Source organism: Oncorhynchus mykiss, chromosome 7 (assembly GCF_013265735.2).
Source record: "Oncorhynchus mykiss isolate Arlee chromosome 7, USDA_OmykA_1.1, whole genome shotgun sequence".
NCBI classification, from domain to species: domain Eukaryota; kingdom Metazoa; phylum Chordata; class Actinopteri; order Salmoniformes; family Salmonidae; genus Oncorhynchus; species Oncorhynchus mykiss.
This window is the reverse complement of record NC_048571.1, coordinates 64,201,253-64,222,129: the sequence shown is the minus strand read 5'-3', so window position 1 is coordinate 64,222,129 and position 20,877 is coordinate 64,201,253. Positions and strand designations below refer to the sequence as shown.

The 20,877-nt window shown below is 43.2% G+C and overlaps 1 protein-coding gene across 5 annotated transcripts; it reads right to left on the bottom strand.

Moving 5' to 3' along the window:
* Nucleotides 1–3,157: 3,157 nt before the first annotated feature.
* On the bottom strand, nt 3,158–19,946 carry suox (sulfite oxidase). Of its 5 annotated transcripts, XM_021610092.2 has the most exons (7): nt 19,804–19,908; nt 12,060–12,285; nt 11,313–11,336; nt 10,271–10,347; nt 7,353–7,548; nt 6,823–7,095; nt 3,158–5,116 (listed from the first exon to the last, which is right to left on the bottom strand). In XM_021610092.2, exons 4-7 carry the CDS (start codon nt 10,327–10,329, stop codon nt 3,881–3,883), a joined length of 1,764 nt encoding a protein of 587 aa, XP_021465767.2. In that variant the 5' UTR covers nt 10,330–10,347; nt 11,313–11,336; nt 12,060–12,285; nt 19,804–19,908; the 3' UTR covers nt 3,158–3,880. The 5 variants fall into 5 exon arrangements, with proteins under 5 accessions (XP_021465767.2, XP_021465765.2, XP_021465768.2 ...); XM_021610090.2 differs by lacking the exon at nt 12,060–12,285 and having other exon boundaries at nt 19,804–19,911; XM_021610093.2 differs by lacking the exon at nt 11,313–11,336.
* Nucleotides 19,947–20,877: the final 931 nt, after the last annotated feature.

Here is a 20,877-nt window from a genome sequence, read left to right as displayed (position 1 = left end):
GCCAGCTCTAACATCTAAATGTAGCGGGAATGTTAGAGCCGGCACACACCGTCCATACTTACAATCTCTGAGCCTAACCGCTAGCACCGTAGGATAGTTTGACTAGCGGTAAAATTGAAAGAAAAAAAAACAGAAAAACGGGTGATATCTAGAACCTGAAAGGGCTCTTCGGCTATCCCCATAGGAGGACCCTTTGAAGAACACTTTTTGGTTCCAGGTATAACCCTTTTGGGTTTCATGTAGGACCCTTTCCACAGATGGTTCTACATGGAACCCAAAAGGGTTCTACGTGGAACCATTAAGGGTTCTCCTGTAACCAAAAAGGGTTCTCCTATGGGAACAGCCGAATAACCCTTTTTTCTAAGAGTGTAGCTGGCTCCCATGTCTATTTACTGAAGCACACATCGCTTAGTTGTACAATAGCCTAACAAGCCAGAGGTGTGAAAACAGTGTGTGTGGGGATGGAAAGAGGCATGCTAGTCTATTTTATTGTCGTGTGCCATGCTGGAATAGTTATGCTGGTGCCAGTGGAGTTATGTGGTGGCACATGTATAATGGGGCCGACTGGGATGGAGAAGTTGTCAGCCATCATTAAGGTCCACTCTAACATATACTGTACCTCTTCCAAATCACTGTCATAAGCTTTACAAGCTGCAAACAGTGGAGACACTGGGTGGAGAGGAGGCTTTGTGTGGTTTTGGCATGGTCCAGTCTTCACGGGGAGTGTTTGTGGTGATGTGAGTACTTGAGGTCATGCAAGCAGAAAAGCTACTCCTTTCAATTAAGATTGAGTCATTTTGTCCACCAGCCGACTCTCTTGCCTGGGCACGAGGTTAGATTCTGGTAAATGTGTGTGATGGTGCATGTTTTGTCTGGAGAATAGTTTGCAACAGCCATTAAAGTGAAGAAGTTAGAGAAGGGATGGGCAACTTTGATGGGAGTGGGGGCTACAAAAAATCTGACCTCATCATGAGTGGGTCTGCATACCCACATCCACGCAGTCAGAGCCGACCCTAGCCTTTTGGGGGCTGTTGTTTTGCTGACATTCGCTAATTGAGTGAATGTCAGTGACTGACATAACAAGAGAAGAACTGCTGATGCACAAACACATTTTGGAAATTGATCCATCGGCCTTCAAAGGAGGGGCCATCAGTTGACCATCCGTGAGTTAGAGGAATGGGTTCACAACCAGATGCCACCATGCAAAAACATTTATTGATTTGCTTAATTCCTGTATTTATTCATCCTGCTATAAAAATAAATAGCATGTGCAAAAACATGCAGATTTCTGGTCAAGTGTTCTGTATCTGATAAACATAATAATGATATTGATCTGCCAGCACAATTTCTGTGTAGTCAAATCAAATGTTATTTGTCACATGTGCCGAATACAACAGGTTCACCTTACTGTGAAATGCTGAATACAACAGGTGTAGTAGACCTTACAGTGAAATGCTTACTTTACAAGCCCTTAATCAACAATCCAGTTCAAGAAAAATAGATAAGTAAAAAATATATATACTTTTTTAAAAGAGCAGCAGTAAAATAACATTAGCGAGGCCATATACAGGGGGTACCGGGACAGTCAATGTGCGGGGGCACCGGTCAATATGTAATATGTACACTACCGTTCAAAAGTTTGGGGTCACTTACAAATGTCAATGTTTTTCAAAGAAAAGCACATTTTTTGTCCATTAAAATAACATCAAATTTATCAGAAATACAGTGTAGACATTGTTAATGTTGTAAATGACTATTGTAGCTTGAAACGGCAGATTTTGTATGGAATATCTACATAGTTGTACAGAGGCCCATTATCAGCAGCCATCACACCTGTGTTCCAATGGCACATTGTGTTAGCTAATCCAAGTTTATAATTTTAAAGGCTAATTGATCATTAGAAAACCCCTTTGCAATTATGTTAGCACAGCTGACAACTGTTGTTCTGATTAAAGAATAATAAAACTGGCCTTCTTTAAACTAGTTGAGTATCTGGAACATCAGCATTTGTAGGTTCGATTACAGGCTCAAAATGGCTAGAAACAAATAACTGTCTTGTGAAACTCGTCAGTCTATTCTTGTTCTGAGAAATGAAGGCATTTCCATGCGAGAAATTGCCAAGAAACTGAAGATCACGTACAATGCTGTGTACTACTCCCTTCATAGAACAGCACAAACAGTCTCTAACCAGAATAGAAAGAAGAGTGGGAGGCCCTGGTACACAACTGAGCAAAAGGACAAGTACATTAGAGTGTCTTTGTGGAAGAACTTAAATGGCCTGCACGAGCCCTGACCTCAACCCCATCGAACACCTTTGGGATGAATTGGAACGTCGACTGCGAGCCACGCCTAATCGCCCAACATCAATGCCCAACCTCACTAATGCTCTTGTGGCTGAATGGAAGCAAATCCCTGCAGCAATGTTCCAACATCTAGTGGAAAGCCTTCCCAGAAGAGTGGAGGCTGTTATAGCAAAGGGGGGACCAACTCCATATTAATGCCCATTGTTTTGGAATGAGATGTTTTTTTTTTTGTTTGTTTTTTTTCTCCCCAATTTCGTAGTATCCAATTCGATAGTAGCTACTATCTTGTCTCATCGCTACAACTCCCGTACGGGCTCGGGAGAGACGAAGGTTGAAAGTCATGCGTCCTCCGATACACAACCAACCAAGCCGCTGCATCTTTAACACAGCGCACATCCAACCCGGAAGCCAGCCGCACCAATGCGCCGGAGGAAACACCGTGCACCTGGCCACCTTGGCTAGCGTACACTGCGCCCAGCCCGCCACAGGAGTCGCTGGTGCGCGATGAGACAAGGACACCCCTACCGACCAAGCCCTCCCTAACCCGGGCGACGCTAGGCCAATTGTGCGTCGCCCCACGGACCTCCCGGTCGCGGCCGGTTACGACAGAGCCTGGGCGCGAACCCAGGACTCTGATGGCACAGCTGGCGCTGCAGTACAGCGCCCTTAACCACTGCGCCACCCGGGAGGCCCCGGAATGAGATGTTTGACAAGCAGGTGTCCACATACTTTTGGTCATGTAGTGTAAGTTTAATATTTAACATTAATGTGTTATTTCTAAATACGTTTTTTTAAGTGTTATTTATTACATATTCATTTAAAGCTCCTAATCAATCATGTAGCATGTAACCAGATAGGTGGAGAAAATATGTTTTATCACAATTGACAAAAGCAGTATCGCTGATTCATTTAAATGCATACATTGTGTGCAAAACAATCTCTCAAAAATATAACTGAGAACTTTGGTGAAAATCAAAACAATACGGTACCTTGCTTAATGCAGCAGATAACACTAGCTGAAACTTACAAGATCAAAGTGCTTTTGATCTTACACAATGAATAATTAGTTATACGATAGACAATTTATCAATTGCTATAATCAATATGGGTTAAGACAATGCAACTCAAAGAATTAGAATATTCTCTGGATCCAGCAAATGACACCCTTATAAAATCATGAAATGGAAGCAAGCTTATCATTAAAGCCAAAGAAGTTAGTGAATAGATTTTAGGATATGAAAAGGACAGCACTGGCAAGGTGTTTTTGCTTGTCCTTGAGCAACTGTTGACACCAACAGATTTATTTATCTTGTTTTGTGGTGTGTTTGGGATTCTTTTTAACCCAACTGGCCACAATGTTCTTTAAGCGCTCAACATTAGCTACACACAGATGAATGCCGATTTTTTCCACTGAACAGAATTAGCTGTTTTGCGGCACTACAAGTCAACAGAGGGGTTTTTAGTTTCAGTTCCCCCAGAGCTTTAGCGTGTTACACACTGTCTGTCTGGAGAGGGGCAGGTTAAAACATCATCTGTTTACCTCTACACTCTTTAAGACTTGAACACAACCCCCTAGATCACAACAGTTTCTGCTTTTCCTCATCCTCCTTGACTGTGACTTTCACTCTGTGCCAGGCGTTACTCAAAACTCCCCTCAGGTTCCAGATAGGTGCCACTGAGTCTGGCTGCATGTTGTAGCTGTTGTCCACCGCCTTGCACACAATCTCCAGTTCCTGGACCACGGGGGGCAGTGGGGCTGTCAGCTCCCACAGCTTCCAGGCCCAGGCTCTGCCGGGTGGGGGCGAGGGAGCCGGGACCTGCCCCTTCTCACTGCTCTGTAGCTGCGCCACTTGCCAGGTCCGCCCCCCATCCAGAGACACATCGACACGCACCACCTCCCGGCCGCCCCCGCTCCAAGCGTAGCCCTTCACCGTCACCTCCTCTGCGCTGCGTTCCACCACAGCTCCTTCCACTGGCTGGGTGATGGCCGACTGGATGGGCAGCTCCTGGATGGCTGGGGCCGACTTGAAGTCCACCGTGTCCCAGTCAGTGGCGGGGGAGAAGCCCTTGTAGTCATTCTGCTGCCAGTGGCTGCTGCTCTCCTCCTCACTCACTATGATCTTTCCCAGCCACTTGACATTGCGGGCGCCCACCGTTCCCGGCACCACCACCCGTACGGGATAGCCGTGGTCAGCAGGTAGGTCTTCTCCATTCATCTGGTAAGCCAGCAGCACGTCACCCTCTTCACTTACCGCCTTGTTGAGCGGGATAGATGCTCCGTAGGTGGTGCCGGTCACGTCACTGTCAAGGCCTTCAAATTGAACGTGGGATGTCTGCTGGGCCACCTCTGACCTGTAGCCAGCTGCCAGCAGCACATCCTTCAGCCTGGCGCCGCTCCACGTAGCATTACTTATCGCAGCGATGCCCCAATTGAGCCCCTTCACCTGCTTGACTTTATTCATCTCCGAGCGGCGGTTGCCAGCACACTGCAGCGTGGCCGTGACTGTGTGTTTGGGGAAGTGTGTCTTCAGCTCCTCCAGAGAGAGGCTCAGAGATACTCCACCAGGCACACCCTCCACCTGCAACCGGTAGGATTTCGGGTCCACTTGTGGCACAGGCAGGTGGTTCCTCTTAAAGAAGATGGCTGAAGGGGTGATGTAGTTGTCGGAGAGGATTTCGGGTGGGGGCTCGGCATTGAAGGGCTTGAGGCTGTTGATGCGCAGGGCAGGGTGCCGCTCCGGGTCGGTGGAGTAGGGGTCCGTGGATTTCACGCTTTGTTGCATCAGCCGATCCTCCGCACTCAGCTCACCCACCTTTTTTTTAAAAAAGTATACAAATATATATATATATATATATATATATATATATATATATATATTACACACATACACAGTGCCTTCAAAAAAGTATCCAGACCCCTTGACTTTTTCCAAATGTTTTTAGGTTACAGCCTTATTCTAAAATTGAGGAAAGAATTTGAACAAATCTACACACAATACCCCAAAATGACTAAGCAAAAACAGGATTTTAGAAATGTTTGCTAATTTATTAAATATAAAAAACTGAAATATCACATTCACATAAGTATTCAGACCCTTTACTCAGTACTTTCTTGAAGCACCTTTGGCAGCAATTACAGCCTAGAGTCTTCTTAGGTATGACACTACAAGCTTGGCACATTTGTATTTGGGGATTTTCTCCCAGTCTTCTATACAGATGATCTCAAGCTGTCAGGTTGGATGTGGAGAGTTGCTGCACATCTCTCCAGAGATGTTCGATTGAGTTCAGGTCCGGGCTCTGGCTGGGCCACTCAAGGACATCGAGACTTGTCCCGAAGCCACTCCTGCATTGTCTTGGCTGTGTGCTTAGGGTCGTTGTCCTGTTGGAAAGTGAACCTATGCCCCAGTCTGAGGTCCTGAGAACTCTGCAGCAGGTTTTCATCAAGGATCTCTCTGTACTTTGCTCCGTTCATCTTTCACTCAATCCTGACTAATCTCCCAGTCTCTGCCGCAGAAAAACATCCCCACAGCATGATGCTACCACCACCATGCTTCACCGCAGGGACGTTGCCAGGTTTCCTCCAGACGTGACGCTTGGCATTCAGGCCAAAGAGTTCAATCTTGGTTTCATCAGACCAGAGAATCTTGTTTCCCATGGTCTGAGTCTTTAGGTGCCTTTTGGGAAATTCCAAGAGGAACTCTGGAGCTCTGTCAGAGTGACCATCAGGTTCTTGGTCACCTCCCTGACCAGGGTCCTTCTCCCCCGATTGTTCAGTTTGGCCACGTGGCCAGCTCTAGGAAGAGTCTTGGTGGTTCCAAACTTCTTCCATTTAAGAATGATGGAGGCCACTGTATTCTTGGGGACCTTCAATGCTGCAGAATTTTTTTGGTACACTTCCCCAGATCTGTGCCTCGACACAATCCTGTCTCGGAGCTCTACGGACAATCCCTTCAACCTCACAGCTTGATTTTTGCTCTGACATGCACTGTCAACTGTGGGACATTATATAGACAGGTATGTGCCTTTCCAAGTTAAGTCCAATCAATTGAATTTATCACAGGTGGACTCCATGTTGCAGAAGCATCTCAAGGGTGATCAATGGAAACGGGATGCACCTGAGCTCAATTTCGAGTTTCATAGCAAAGGGCCTGAATACTTATGTAAATTAGGTATGTGTTTTTAATATGGAATACATTTGCAAAAATAAAATAAAAATCAAACTTTTTGCTTTGTCATTATGGGGTATTGTGTGTAGATTGCTGAGTTTTTTTGTTGTTGTTAATCCATTTTAGAATAAGGCTGTAATGTAACAAAATGTGGAAAAAGTCAAGGGGTCTGAATACTTTCTGCAGGCACTGTATATATTTTATTGTTATGTTATTTAGATAAACAAAGAGAGTAAATTGTAACAAAGGTTTCATAATAAGAATTGGTTGTGGGAAGATATGCTGTCGTAGCAACAGTAGAATTATTCACACTTGCGCAGACCAGATAACAAGACCATACACAGCTCGCCCACCTTATACTCAGACAGGATCTCCAGCACGTGGTCTTGACTGTGAACGGCATACAGTGCCCAGAAGGGCTCCAGAGCCCCACCTGCTGCTAGCAGGATCTTATCACCACCAGGGTGCATGGACACAAACTCTGTGATGTCATAGACACTGCCCTTGTAGGTGACCCAGACGCCCTCCTCAACAGAGCGGTGTTTGGTGACCTCGTCCTGGGTGTAGATGGGTAGAGAGGAGGCTGGGGCTATGGGCTGGACTATAGTGGCGGCTGCCTGCTCAGTCTGGAGAGAAGACAAACAACAGTCAAATATCAGCAAGAAGAAAAAAAGAGCAGAAACATACCGAAAAGTAATTTGACATAATTTATGCTGCAAAACAGGTAACAAAATGAATTGTACTGAACAATATACAGCCTTGAAAAACTATAAATGCTGTTAAATGCCCATATTGTAGGTTAGATTTCTCCAACAGTATAATAGCATAAATGCACCACAACTTCCATCACATCAGCTATTAGTACGCAGACTGCCCCTCTCACCTGGCTGTGGTGGAGGCCATAGGCCAGTACAGCCCCTGTCCCAGCCAGCAGCCCTGCTAGGGCGTGTCTCCAGTTGGGGCCATGGCTGCGTTGGTACTGCCCTGACTTATGCCCCCCATGACTGCTGCCCCAGCGTGCACAGAGGCTGCCCGCACACACTGCCACAGGAAGGGCCGCACCCTGCAACAACTGCACCCTGTAGGAGACACACAGACCAGTGTCACAATCAGACAAACAGTAGGGGTGGGTCCCAAATGGCTCTGGCCAAAAGCAGTGCACTATATAGGGAGTCATTTGAGACACACATAGCAGTTTACTCATGTACTGATTGCATTCATGTTACATATAGTTACACCCATGTCCATACAAAGGACAAGTTATGGTAGGCAGTGCAAATATACTTGAGTAGATCCTGCTGTAAGATAAGGCGTAACTATGCAACTGACAAAAGCTTTTTCTATTCATGGACCAGAGGGCTAATCTAAAAAAGTTTGGGCCCATTAGACTTAACTGACATGTTAAAATAGTTTCTATGGTCCAGATTTCACCTGATAACCCAGACAGAGGCCTCTGCTAGGATACTCCACTCCTTAGATGTTAAAGGTCAGGCAAACTGCTTACAGTTCATATCAATAAGCAATAAGACTAACTAAACAAATAAAGGGGGAGACAAATCTGTATTTCAGAAGCTTGTTTGATAAGGAGGTAATTGATTATCTCTGCTCCTGCTTGGAAATCATTAACCCAGCTTCTGACACTAGGGCCACATTCCTATTTAGTGCACTACCGTTGATCACTTTTTACTTTGGGTCCTGGTCAAAAGTAGTGCACTACGTACAGTACATTTGGAAAGTATTTTGACCCCTTGACATTTTATAGATAGAGATCACTCAGACAGCGCTCCAGAGTTCCTCTGTGGAGAACCTTCCAGAAGGACAACCATCTCTGTAGCACTCCACTAATCAGGCCTTTATGGTAGAGTGGCCAGACGGAAGCCACTCCTCAGTAAAAGGCACATGACAGCCCGTTTGGTGTTTGCCAAAAGGCACCTAAAGGACTCTCAGACCTTGAGAAACCAGATTCTCTGGTCTGATGAAACCAAGATTGAATTCTTTGGGCTGAATGCCAAGTGTCACGTCAGGAGGAAACGTGGCACCATCCCTACGGTGAAGCATGGGGGTGGCAGAATCATGCTGTGGGGATGGGACTGGGAGACTAGTCAAGATCGAGAGAAAGATGAACGGAGCAAAGTACAGAGAGATCCTTGATGAGAACCTGCTCCCCAGCGCTCAGGACTTCAGACTGGGGAGAAGGTTCACCTTCCAACAGGACAACAACCCTAAGCACACAGCCAAAACAAAGCAGAAGTGGCTTCAGGACAAGTCTCTGAATGTCCTTGAGTGGCCCAGCCAGAGCCAGAACTTGAACCCGATAGAACATCTCCGGAGAGACATAAAAATACCTGTGCAGCGACGCTCCCCATCCAACCTGACAGAGCTTGAGAGGATCTGCAGAGAAGAATGGGAGAAACTCCCTAAATACAGGTGTGCCAAGCTTAAAGCGTCATACCCAAGAGGACACGAGGCTGTAATCACTGCCAAAGGTGCTTCAACAAAGTACTGAGTAAACGGTCTGAATACTTATGTAAATGTTATATTTTAAAAAATACAAAAAAAATTGAAATGTGCTAAAATTTCTAAACAACGGTTTTTGCTTTTTCATTATGGGGTAAAAAACGATTTAATCCATTTTAGAATAAGGCTGTAACTTAACAAAATGTTTAAGACCTGTCTGGGTTGGCGGCCCCCCTTGGGTTGTGCTGTGGCAGAGATCTTTGTGGGCTATACTCGGCCTTGTCTCAGGATGGTAAGTTGGTGGTTGAAGATATCCCTCTAGTGGTGTGGGGGCTGTGCTTTGGCAAAGTGGGTGGGGTTATATCCTTCCTGTTTGGCCCTGTCCGGGGTTGTCCTCGGATGGGGCCAGTGTCTCCTGGCCCCTCCTGTCTCAAACTACTGCAGCATAAATGCTGGAGGCTATGTGTCGGGGGGCTAGGGTCAGTTTGTTATATCTGGAGTACTTCTCCTGTCCTATTCGGCGTCCTGCGTGAATTTAAGTGTGCTCTCTCTAATTCTCTTTCTCTCTTTCCCTCTCTCGGAGGACCTGAGCCCTAGGACCATGCCTCAGGACTACCTGACATGATGACTCCTTGCTGTCCCCAGTCCACCTGGCCGTGCTGCTGCTCCAGTTTCAACAGTTATGCCTTATTATTATTTGACCATGCTGGTCATTTATGAATATTTGAACATCTTGGCCATGTTCTGTTATAATCTCCACCCGGCACAGCCAGAAGAGGACTGGCCACCCCACATAGCCTGGTTCCTCTCTAGGTTTCTTCCTAGGTTTTGGCCTTTCTAGGGAGTTTTTCCCAGCCACCGTGCTTCTACACCTGCATTGCTTGCTGTTTGGGGTTTTAGGCTGGGTTTCTGTACAGCACTTTGAGATATCAGCTGATGTACGAAGGGCTATATAAATACATTTGATTTGATTTTAAAAAGTCAAGGCATTTGAATACTTTCCGAATGCTAAGGAATAGGATGACATTTGGGACGCAGTTAGCCGTAGTGAAAATGATTCCTTTAAAGTCATACTGGCCCTGCCTTGCACTTTCCTGGCTGACAGCCCTGGGTGGATGGTGTGTTTTTTTTTTAAAGACATGTAAGATCTTTTTAGTGGCTGTTCCGACTCAGACCTTTGACTAGGCAAGACATAAACAGGTAATTAAAGTGGACTATAGCAATAAGGAGAAAAGGCAGATGCCAGGTCTGCCAGAATGGCCATGCAGTTAGTGATATATTTTTTATAACTTTGATATTACTTTCAAGCTGAAAGGTAACAAATGCAGCTTATTTTATGACTACCTTTGAGTCTTGAGAAGGCCTACTCTGGTTAGGCCTCGACAGTGTCTGAGGAGCAGCATTGCATTGGTGTTGATAGTCTGAGGGGAAAGAAGTACAATTAATAAACAAGAAGCACAAATATACACGTTCCCCTAACATGAAAACCACATTTAAACATACCCATAGCATGGACCCGTACAAAACATTGTCATTCTTTTTTACACAGTCAACTGCCTCATGGGAAATGCTGACCCTACTGTTCTGTTATATTATAACATGGTAGATCTGTACCTGAGATCTGTAATCATAGTTTTTTGTTTGCAATTTTGTCATGTAAAAACTGGCGCACTGGCATTTTCCATCCCTTATGCCAGGTTCGGCAATTTACCTGTCTCACATCAACCCACTTGTACTGAGATGGGAGGGGTGGTAATATTTGAGGTATGTCGTAAAAGCAAGCACAAAAGTGACAATTGCATGCAGCACGAAAGTTGAGTCCAACCAAAAGCAGGTCTTAACAATAACACAGAATGCTTGGTTTTTCCTTTCAGCAGCCTATCAACAAAGGATTTGGTTCATGAGACTGCTTTAAATAAATATTAAATCACCAAAGCTTTATTAAAAGATCAAGTTTAGGAGCAGCAAAACAGTGAGTGAATGCAATCTGTATGATCCTTCCACGATGTTTATAAAACGTATTGTGTATGGGGGCTGCTCTTGCAGAGACACGGTCATTTGTGCTTGTCGTTTTCGTGCTTGTTTATTTAATGTGTTTTAAAGTTGCGATCCACCTGAATCAACCAGTTTTTAGTGGTCTGAAATTAGATAGCTAATAATGAGGCAAACAGCAGTACTTTTGCTGTTAGTTTAAAAAAAATGTTTTAAGTGAAATGCACCAATCATGCTGTCGACCAATATATCCATATCAATGGATATAGAGAGCCGCAACCGCGGATATCATACACAAGATATCCTGCTTATTCTCCGACCCTTGGCTGCAAGTTTACACTAGAATGGACTTTCAATATAAAATGTGAATACTGTCAATACACAGTGGACTCACCTGCTCCCGCTTTCTCACATTGTGCTATTTACAAACAAACAAACATGTGACTGGCTCAACTGGGGAACTACAATACGTTTCATAATGTAAAGTAACGTGACAGGTGAAATGAAGAACGTGGTCTGCTTTATCTCCTAACGTATTGCACAAGTTGACTGCAGGTATTTGCTTACAAAGTAGCTACAAAAATGAAAATTGGTTGAAAAAAATAATAATTTAAACAGTATTGAAAATCATCCCATGGCTATTTCCAAATACACCAGTATACTGTATACCGCCCAAGCCTACTGACGAGCTACAGGCAATACCTGTCCGAGTACCGACAATCCTGCCTGATCTGTCTGAGACCTGGCTTATGGAACAGGAACCCGACTCTGCAGTGGAGCTGGACGGCTACACAATCATTAGAATGGACCGAAGCATCAACTCCAGTAAGAGGAAAGGCAGAGGAGTTTGAGTTCATCAACGAGAAATACTGTAATTCAGCCCATATCACAACGAAGCACCAGGTCTGTACTAAAGATATTGAACTCCTTGCTCTTAACCTACAGCTATACTACCTGCCACAGGAAATAAATCAAGCCCGACTGTTTGTTTACACAGCCCACAACTGCCGACGTGATCCATGACCTTGTTTCCCAGGCTGAAACAGTCACCTGACGCAGTAAAGCTGATCATGGGAGACTTTAACATGTGCAGTCAATCTGAACATTTACCATCATACCAGCAATATTTTACATGTCCTACCCGAAATGAAGCCTGTCTGGACCTCTGTTATGGTAACATCCCAGGTGCGTATTCCTCCAAGACACTACCCAATCTCGGAGATTCAGCTCATAACATGGTCCGGCTCATCCCAGTCTACAAACCGCGACTGCAGCGAAAGAAGGCTAAATAGGTGGAGATTAAAAGCTGGACTCCTGAAGTTACTGACCCCCTCCAGGACTGTTTCAAGCCCACTGACTGGGCGGCCCTGATGGACAGAGACATTGCATGACCGTTGATAATGACTTTGTCTTTGCAAATTATTTGAACAATTTCTATTACAGGTTTGATGTGTGATTTTACATCGCAGCAGAAAGTGGAGTCACTGGAAAGCGGGATAATTCCAGATTCATGGAAAAAACAGCTGATTGTCCCAGTACCTAAAAAAACAGGCCAAAATAAAATAATGACTTATGCCCTGTAATCTGTACCCATGAAATGTTTTGAAAAAATAATTATAAAAAACATCTTCTCTCTGGTGTCTCAACTTGGGGTGGGGTGTTAACCCCGGTGTCCTGGCTAAATTCCCAATCTGGCCCTCAAACCATCACGGTCACCTAATAATCCCCAGTTTATAATTGGCTCATTAATCCCCCTCTCCCCTGTAACTATTCCCCAGGTCGTTGCTGCAAATGACAATGTGTTCTCAGTCAACTTACCTGGTAAAATAACGGATAAATAAAACTAAATCCAAACAAGGGGTGTTGATGATGTGTTACTGGTCATGCTGAACAACATTTACAAACACTTAGAACAGGCAAATAGCCAAGTTAAAGTGGTATTCATTGACTTCAGTAGCGCGTTCAATAACATCCAATCCCAGCTACCGGTGGATAAACTGGTGAATATGGGTGTCAACTCTGTACTGATCAACTAGATTAAATGTTTCCTTGTGAACCGTACCCAACAAGTTAAATTTAATTCCGCTATCTCCACATCTAAAACGGTGAATATGGGAGCCCCGCAAGGTTGCGCACTTTCGCCAATCCTGTACACGAACGATTGTCAATCCTCTGATCCAGCCCAAAAATTCTTTAAATACGCAGATGACACCTCTGTTGTGGGTTTCATCCACCCAGGAGCCAGTAACTTCTCAGTGCAATTTGGCGTACCAGTTCAAAATGTACCTGCTGTGTCATTGTCTGCCATAGGTTGGTTGTTGAGCAACAAAACCGACGTGGGCGCAACTATGGGGAAAAACAGAAGAGAAAAAAAACGCAAAAAAGTCATGCTATTTGCATTTGAGCAACATGATTGGACGTTCATTCAACAACGCTCCTCGCGAATTACAACTTCTCGAGAAGTACAAAGCTAAATTGATGCGTTCACACAGCACACATGAGCTGTCGAGAGTAAAAATAAGCTCTCATCAATCCACTTGCTGAATTTAGGGAAATTGATTTACAAGTAAACGTTCAATTGTGAACATCCTAGTAATATGCTAGCTACTGCTGATAGTCTGCACAAAGAAAACTACAAAAAGGCACATAGCATTAATCTACTGTAGCCGGATCAATATCTCTTTTTAAAGGCTGTTGTCTTAAAGGGGCAGCATCCCGATGTTAAATGTTAAAAAATCTTCTCAAAATTAGAGTAATAAAGTAATGACTTACACTGCTAGATTATATTACACAGCTTTTTAATACATACCATAATAACCAACTTTTGCCTAATACAGCTGAACATAGAAAGCACGTCAACCTATTGGCCCTGCATGACCCTAATGCATTTTAACTAGGCTACGCCATGTCCGGGCCAGTAAAGTTTTGATTAGTGTTATTTCACATTGGAAACTATAGGAATAGTGGTTTTGGGTTGATTTTTTCCTTTAATATTATATGCCCACGGGGAGCAATTATGGTGCCTGTAACTGTATTTCGACATAGCCTATTTAAAACAAGTTGTTTAGTTTTGATTAGAATTATTCACTCTTCTAAGCCTTATCAATAGTGAATTTAATCTTGCTTATTGACAATGTTTGACATGTACATGGCAGACAATGTAATTTACAGTGGGTCTAGCCCCTATATCAGTGTGAATGCTATGTTTAACAATATATACTGAACAAAAATAGTAAAACAACAATTTTACAGTTACAGTTAATATAAGGAAATCAGTCAATTGAAATAAATAAATTAGGCCCTAATCTATTGATTTCACAAGACTGGGCAGGGGCGTAGCCATGGATGGGCCTGGGAGGGCATAGGCCCACCCATTGGGTAGCTAGGCCCAGCCAATCAGAATTAGTTTTTCCCCACAAAAGGGCTTTATTACATTCAGAAAAACTATAGAGTTTCATCAGCTGTTTGGATGGCTGGTCTCAAACGATCCCACACGTGAAGAAGCCGGATGTGGAGCTCCTGGGCTGGCATGGTTACACGTGGTCTGCAGTTGTGAGGCCGGTTGGACATACTGCCAAATTCTCTAAAACAACGTTGGTGGCAGCTTATGGTAGAGAAATGAACATTCAATTATCTGGCAACAGCTCTGGTGGACACTCCTGCAGTCAGCATGCCAATTGCACACACTCTCCAAACTTTATGTATCTGTAGCATTGCATGACAAAACTGCACATTTTAGAGTGGCCTTTTATTGTGTAATGATAATGCTGTTTGATCATCTTCTTGATATGCCACACCTGTCAGGTGGATGGATTATCATGGCAAAGAAGAAATTCTCTAACTGGGATGTAAACAAATGTGGGCACACAATGAGAGAAATAAGCTTTTCATGCGCGTGAAACATTTCTGGGATCTTTTATTTCAGCTCATGAAACTTGGGACCAACACTTTACATGATGCGTTTATATTTTTGTTCAGTATATATCCATATGGGCTAGCTGAAAATGTCACGAAAACAATGCACACGCTTCAATGGGGCAGAAGTCAGAGCTGTTGTGATTCTGGATGGCCAGATGGCTACCAACATTGACAAGAAACTGCCATGTGGGGAATCGTACGTGGTTCATTTCAGCTTGTTTCATCTTGTTCTTGATAGCATGTCTTGTTTTGAGGTGTTTTGACCGATTTCATGGCAATGCTAATGCTAAAATTCAAAAGCTAGCTAACCAACAACTGTAACAATGTATTTGAGACAACAAGTGACCATTGTGCAAATGTATTTGTTTTCAATAAACATTGGAGACTAAATATCATTTACATTCTAAGCCAACCCCATCTGCTTTGCCCCATAGTTGCGCACACACACACTTCGGTTTTGTTGCTAAACAACCAAACCCATTTATTAAAGCCACGTAATTAGGCTTCCTACAATGTAGACCGCAAACATGTTCAACATATTTAGGAAAGATGACATAGGCCTACATACATTTAGTTTCTCTAGGCTATTTAACAAACTATGCTGTAACGGACTAACATTCTTATTGGAGTTGATGACAATGCAATACATAAAAGACAGTAAATACACAACTTGAAGCAACCACATATTTAGCCCTGGAGCATGTTGTGATTGGCCAGTGAGGGGGTCAAGCCTACACACACCTACAGCTAATTTATGAATCAAAACTCAGTCCTTTCGCACTACCGCACCCATAATTCCAATTGTGAAAATAGCTGAAATATTTCTGCCACACCCCCAAACCTATAACGCTACCGCAAGCACTAAGATTTACCATTGCGTTAGGCCTAGGTTTGTTAAAATAGAGCCCAGAGTGTGTGTGTGACCTAAAAAGAGAGTTGGTGCTATCAGATTTCACAGTGCCTGGGTGACCCCAGCATGAGTCGGGCATGCACCCAACAATACAACCAGGGCATGCACCAAAGTTCAAAATAATTGTTCAAAGTAGACATGTCATTCCCCATGAAGTAACCTGTTCACTTTATTGTGTGTACAGTATAGTCCCTAGTTATATCTACAGAGGGGAAAATCTCACATGGCAGGAATAGGGCAAAACTATTCAGTTTCAGTTCAATGTATATGGAACTCTGTGTCCTAAATGACTCTGTGTTGAGAATGTATGTTTTCAAATAGAAAGGTTAGCCTTAACAATTTAAGGGGCATTTGTCATATGAGATATCCAGTTCCAGTTAACTTAGCATGACTCACTATAACTCGATATTAACTGCTCTCTGTTTCACTGCCAACATGTTCCTGCTGCTCCGGAGTGAAGTTTCCCCTAGATCGGGAGCCTGATTGGTGTTGTACTTTTGCCCCAGCCCCAGCTAACAAACCTGACTCCAATAATCAACTTCAGTTCAGAGAGTAATTAGTTTAATCAGCTGTGCGTGCTAAGGGATGGAGAAAAAGTGTGACACCACTCCGGCCCCCGAGGGCTGAAGTTACCCATCCCTGCCCTAGATACAGATCTAGGATAAGCTTCCCTTCCTCGATACTAACCTTAACCAATAGTGGGGGAAATGCAAAACTGACCCCAGATCAGCATCTAGGGGCAACTTCACCCTATACCAGTTCTGCTCCAGCAACCAATAGGTCTTTCAATCTCCTTCAACGCCTCCTCCTCGACCAATCAAGGGCTACCAAGCCAAACTAGCCAAGGGGCGTGAACCAAGGGGAGGGCTAGCTTGTCAGAGTCAGTTCTTTTCTCAGCCCATTCAGAACTGTTACAAAAGTAGATTCAGTAGGGAAAGAAGAAGTAGGCTAACTGGGGAAAACTCTGGGCCCTTGTAGTATTAATAAGCTATACATGTTGTATCAACACTTATTTAAGTCTTGTTTAAATTCCTGTTTATGACTTTAGCAGCTACCTGCATCATTTACTTATATCAGTATCATCTCATATCAGTTGCTGACAGTACCGCCTAACACCAGTCAGAGCTGTGGGTGACCCTCACGAAACTGGCACTTGATCAGATATTATGCATTTTACCACAACTTCCACAACCACCAACGCAGGTATATAAAAATTATCTGACAATTTCATCTGGATGCATTTTGGGTAATGAGAATTTGGGGTTAAAATGTAAAAAATGAAGTGTGAAAATGTATTTTAAATCAGACACTAGACATCTTAGCCTTCAGAATGATAGTTGATTGTTGAAGATGCATCATGGTTTTCTACACTGAATAAATATAAATGCAACATGTAAACTGTAAACTGTTGGTCCCATGTTTCCTGAACTGAAATAAAAGATCCGAGAAATGTTCCATATGCACAAAAAGCTTATTTCTCTTAAATTGTGTGCACAAATTTGTTTATACCCGTTAGTGAACATTTGACCTTTGCCAAGATAAACCATCCACCTGACAGGTGTGGCATATCAAGAAGCTGATTATAAACAGCACAATCAAACCTTGTGCTGGGGAAAATAAAAAGCCACTCTAAAATGTGCAATTTTGCCACACAAAATGCCACAGATGTCTCACATTTTGAGGGATTGGCATGCTGACTGCAGGAATGTCCACCAGAGCTGTTGCCAGAGAATTGAATGTTCATTTCTCTACCATAAGCTGCCACCAACGTCGTTTTAGAGAATTTGGCAGTACGTCCAACCGGCCTCACAACCGCAGACCACGTGTAACTACACCAGCCCAGGATCTCCACATCCGTCTTCTTTACCTGCGGGATCTTCTGAGACCAGCCACCCAGTCGGATGATGGAACTGTGGGTTTGCACAACCTAAGAGTTTTTGCAAAAATTGTCTGAAACCATCTCAGGGAAGCTAATTTGCATGCTTGTAACCCTCAAGAGGGTCTTGACCTGACTGCAGTTCGGCATCAAAACCGACTTCAGTGGGCAAATGCTCACCTTCGGTGTTCATTAGCACGGTGGAGAAGTGTGCTCTTCACGGATGAATCCCAGTTTCAACTGTACCGGGCAGATGGCAGACAGCATGTATGGCATTGTGTGAGCGAGTGGTTTGCTGATGTCAACGTTGTGAACAGAGTTCCCCATGGTGTCAGTGGGGTTATGGTATGGGCAGGCATAAGCTACAGCCAACAAACCCAATTGCATTTTTCGATGGCAATTTGAATAAACAGAGCTAACGTGACGAGATCCTGAGGGCAATTGTCATGGCACTCATTCACCACCATCGCCTCATGTTTCAGCATGATAACGCAAGGCCCTATGTCGTAAGGATCTCTACACTATTCCTAGAAGATAAAAAATGCCCCACTTCTTTCATGGCCTACATACCCACCAGACATGTCACCTGTTGAGCATGTTTGGGATGCTCTGGATTGACGTGTACGATAGCATGTTCCAGTTTCCGCCAATATCCAGCAACTTCGCACAGCCATTGAAGAGGAGTGGGACAACATTCCACAGGTCACAATAAACAACCTGATCAACTCTATGTGAAGGAGACGTGCCACGCTGCATAAGGCAAATGGTGGTTACACCAGATACTGACTGGTTTTCTGATCCACGCCCCTACCTTTTTTAAAAGGTATCTGTGACCAACACATCTGTATTCCCAGTCACATGAAATCCATAGATTAGGGCCTAAAATTAATTTATTTTAGTTGACTTATTTCCTTATATGAACAGTAGGCCGTCATTGTAAATAAGAATTTGTTCTGACTTGGCTAGTTAAAAAGGTTAAATAAAAAATAAACACATTTTAAACTCATAAAACTCTTTGAAATTGTTGCATATTGCGTTTATATTTTAGTTCAGTGTAATTCAACTACTGCCAGGGTTAAAACAGGTTTCATGAGAATCACCTGACTACACTATCAGAAGAGTGAAAAGTCGGTGATTAATCAACTGTTAAGTGGTTTATTGTCCATCATAAATCTACATAAGACCGATTGTGATAACACGTTAAACACAGCAATCCGGCGCTTCCTGCCTAGAAGAAAACGTCCTGGACACTGAAAGAGTGCATTTACTTATTTTCTTGCAAATTGAGGCACTCATGTGGTAAACACCCTTTTAGTAGGCTTTTAATCAAAACTCAAATGTATTTTAAACAAGTCAAATATACTTTAAACACAGCATCCTGGCTTGATACATACATACAATATAAACACAGAGTAACAAATCCTGGACACTGCAATTGTATTATAGTGATGCTGCTTATTGAGCCACTGTACAATTCCCAGAGAGTTTACCCTACTGAGTATTGACGCAACTCGGGTGTCTGGCTTTCATGCCAGCGACCCGGGTTCGATGCCTTGCCGTTCGTGTTAAAAGTGGGATGACTGCTGTGAGGACATCGGAACGCACGACCCGGACTTGTAAGGGGGGCTAAGCATACGAAGCACCGGAACGTGCTTCCCGTTTGTAAGGGGCAGTGTTGCGTCAGCAGTGTTCTAATTCATACCTATTGACGTTATGCGTTTCCTTTCACACCAGCGACCCGGGTTCGATTTTTGGTGCACCGTTCGCTAGATATGTGTTTTTTCTTAAGTAATCAAAACCATATTTGCTACAGCACTAATTCCACATACCCTTATTTCGAATGCCATCATTGGTTCAATTGATTAAGAAATACTCATGATTTAATTAAATTAATTACCTAACGTTACCTTTGATGTGCCTGCATAATCTGAAAATCGGATGGATGGCAAAGACCTGATAAAATGTCATGGCTTGTATCATAGCTGCTACCAGCCGCAAACTAGCTACATTACGTTAGCATTAGCTAGCATGTGGATTTGCCAGCTAGCCATGTCAGGACCATGTCATAAACAAGCCACTCAATAGTATTTCTAGGTGTGGCTAGTGTTCTTGCATTCCAATTATTGAATAGAAACGATAAATTAGCATCTTTAAAAGAAAGTGACATTAACTGTTACTCACCTAAAGTTTAATATTGTCTATTTTTTTATATTCCAGATGCACTGCTGACAAGTCCTCGAGGATCGAGCTCTCCTCCACTAGCCGGTTGGGTACGTAGTTTGATTGTCAGTGGGCGAGTTCGTCTTGCATGCCCCGGTGCACCGGCTCGGTGGAGATGTTGCCTAACGACCAATGGAATGGTCTAAAATATGCAACATCCGCCCATCCAGGGCAACTGGCAATGTTAAACGAACTCGCTCATTGTGGAATACTCGCTGGCAGAAATTGGCCAAATAGGGTTAACTAGCTACTTCAGAAATTGTCTACATCCCCAAATAAAATGGTAAAACATAAAGCAAGCCGTGAGTAAACCTATTTTGTTATTCCAATTCCTGATGCTGCTGATCAATTTAAATATCCAACATCCACATTTGATCAGATACCACTTTGTTTTACATTATCTGAAGATGGTAAATCCTCACTGTATGAACAACAAATAGTGGGGAAAGATTTCTAAACGAAGATCTGTATTTAGACAAATGTCTTTTAGGTGAACGTAGCAAAAATGATCCAGCTCACCGAAAAGACTCAGAATGCCCATCACTATAAATTGGCACCCATGATAACACAGAGTGTTTGATTTAAATTGAACAGAAAATTCCACAATGAGGAGATAGCATAAGAGCATAGGGTTTATGTAAATCATACCACTATTTATTAATGTATTAATTGCTACTACAAGTGAGCGTTCACAGATTAAAATCATATTTTTCAATAGACTTCTTTCACTTCTAGAAAATCTGCATATCCACTGATGTGATATTCTTTAATATTGCAGCATATTAAAACGGAGACTGTGGTGTCTCCGATTTTGGAAATTAACTAGCAACTTTCTACTATGTTGCAAAGAAAATAGTACTATACTGTAGTCAGACAAGCACTACACCTGCTCATGGGACTCTGAGGTTCTGTCTACACCTATCAGGCAAATTATGGAGTAGAATTTATATTTTTCATTGACCGCTCAACTCTCAGATATGAATAACATGAAATACACTCTGTAATAATGTGTGCTTCAGAATCAAGACTGAAGAG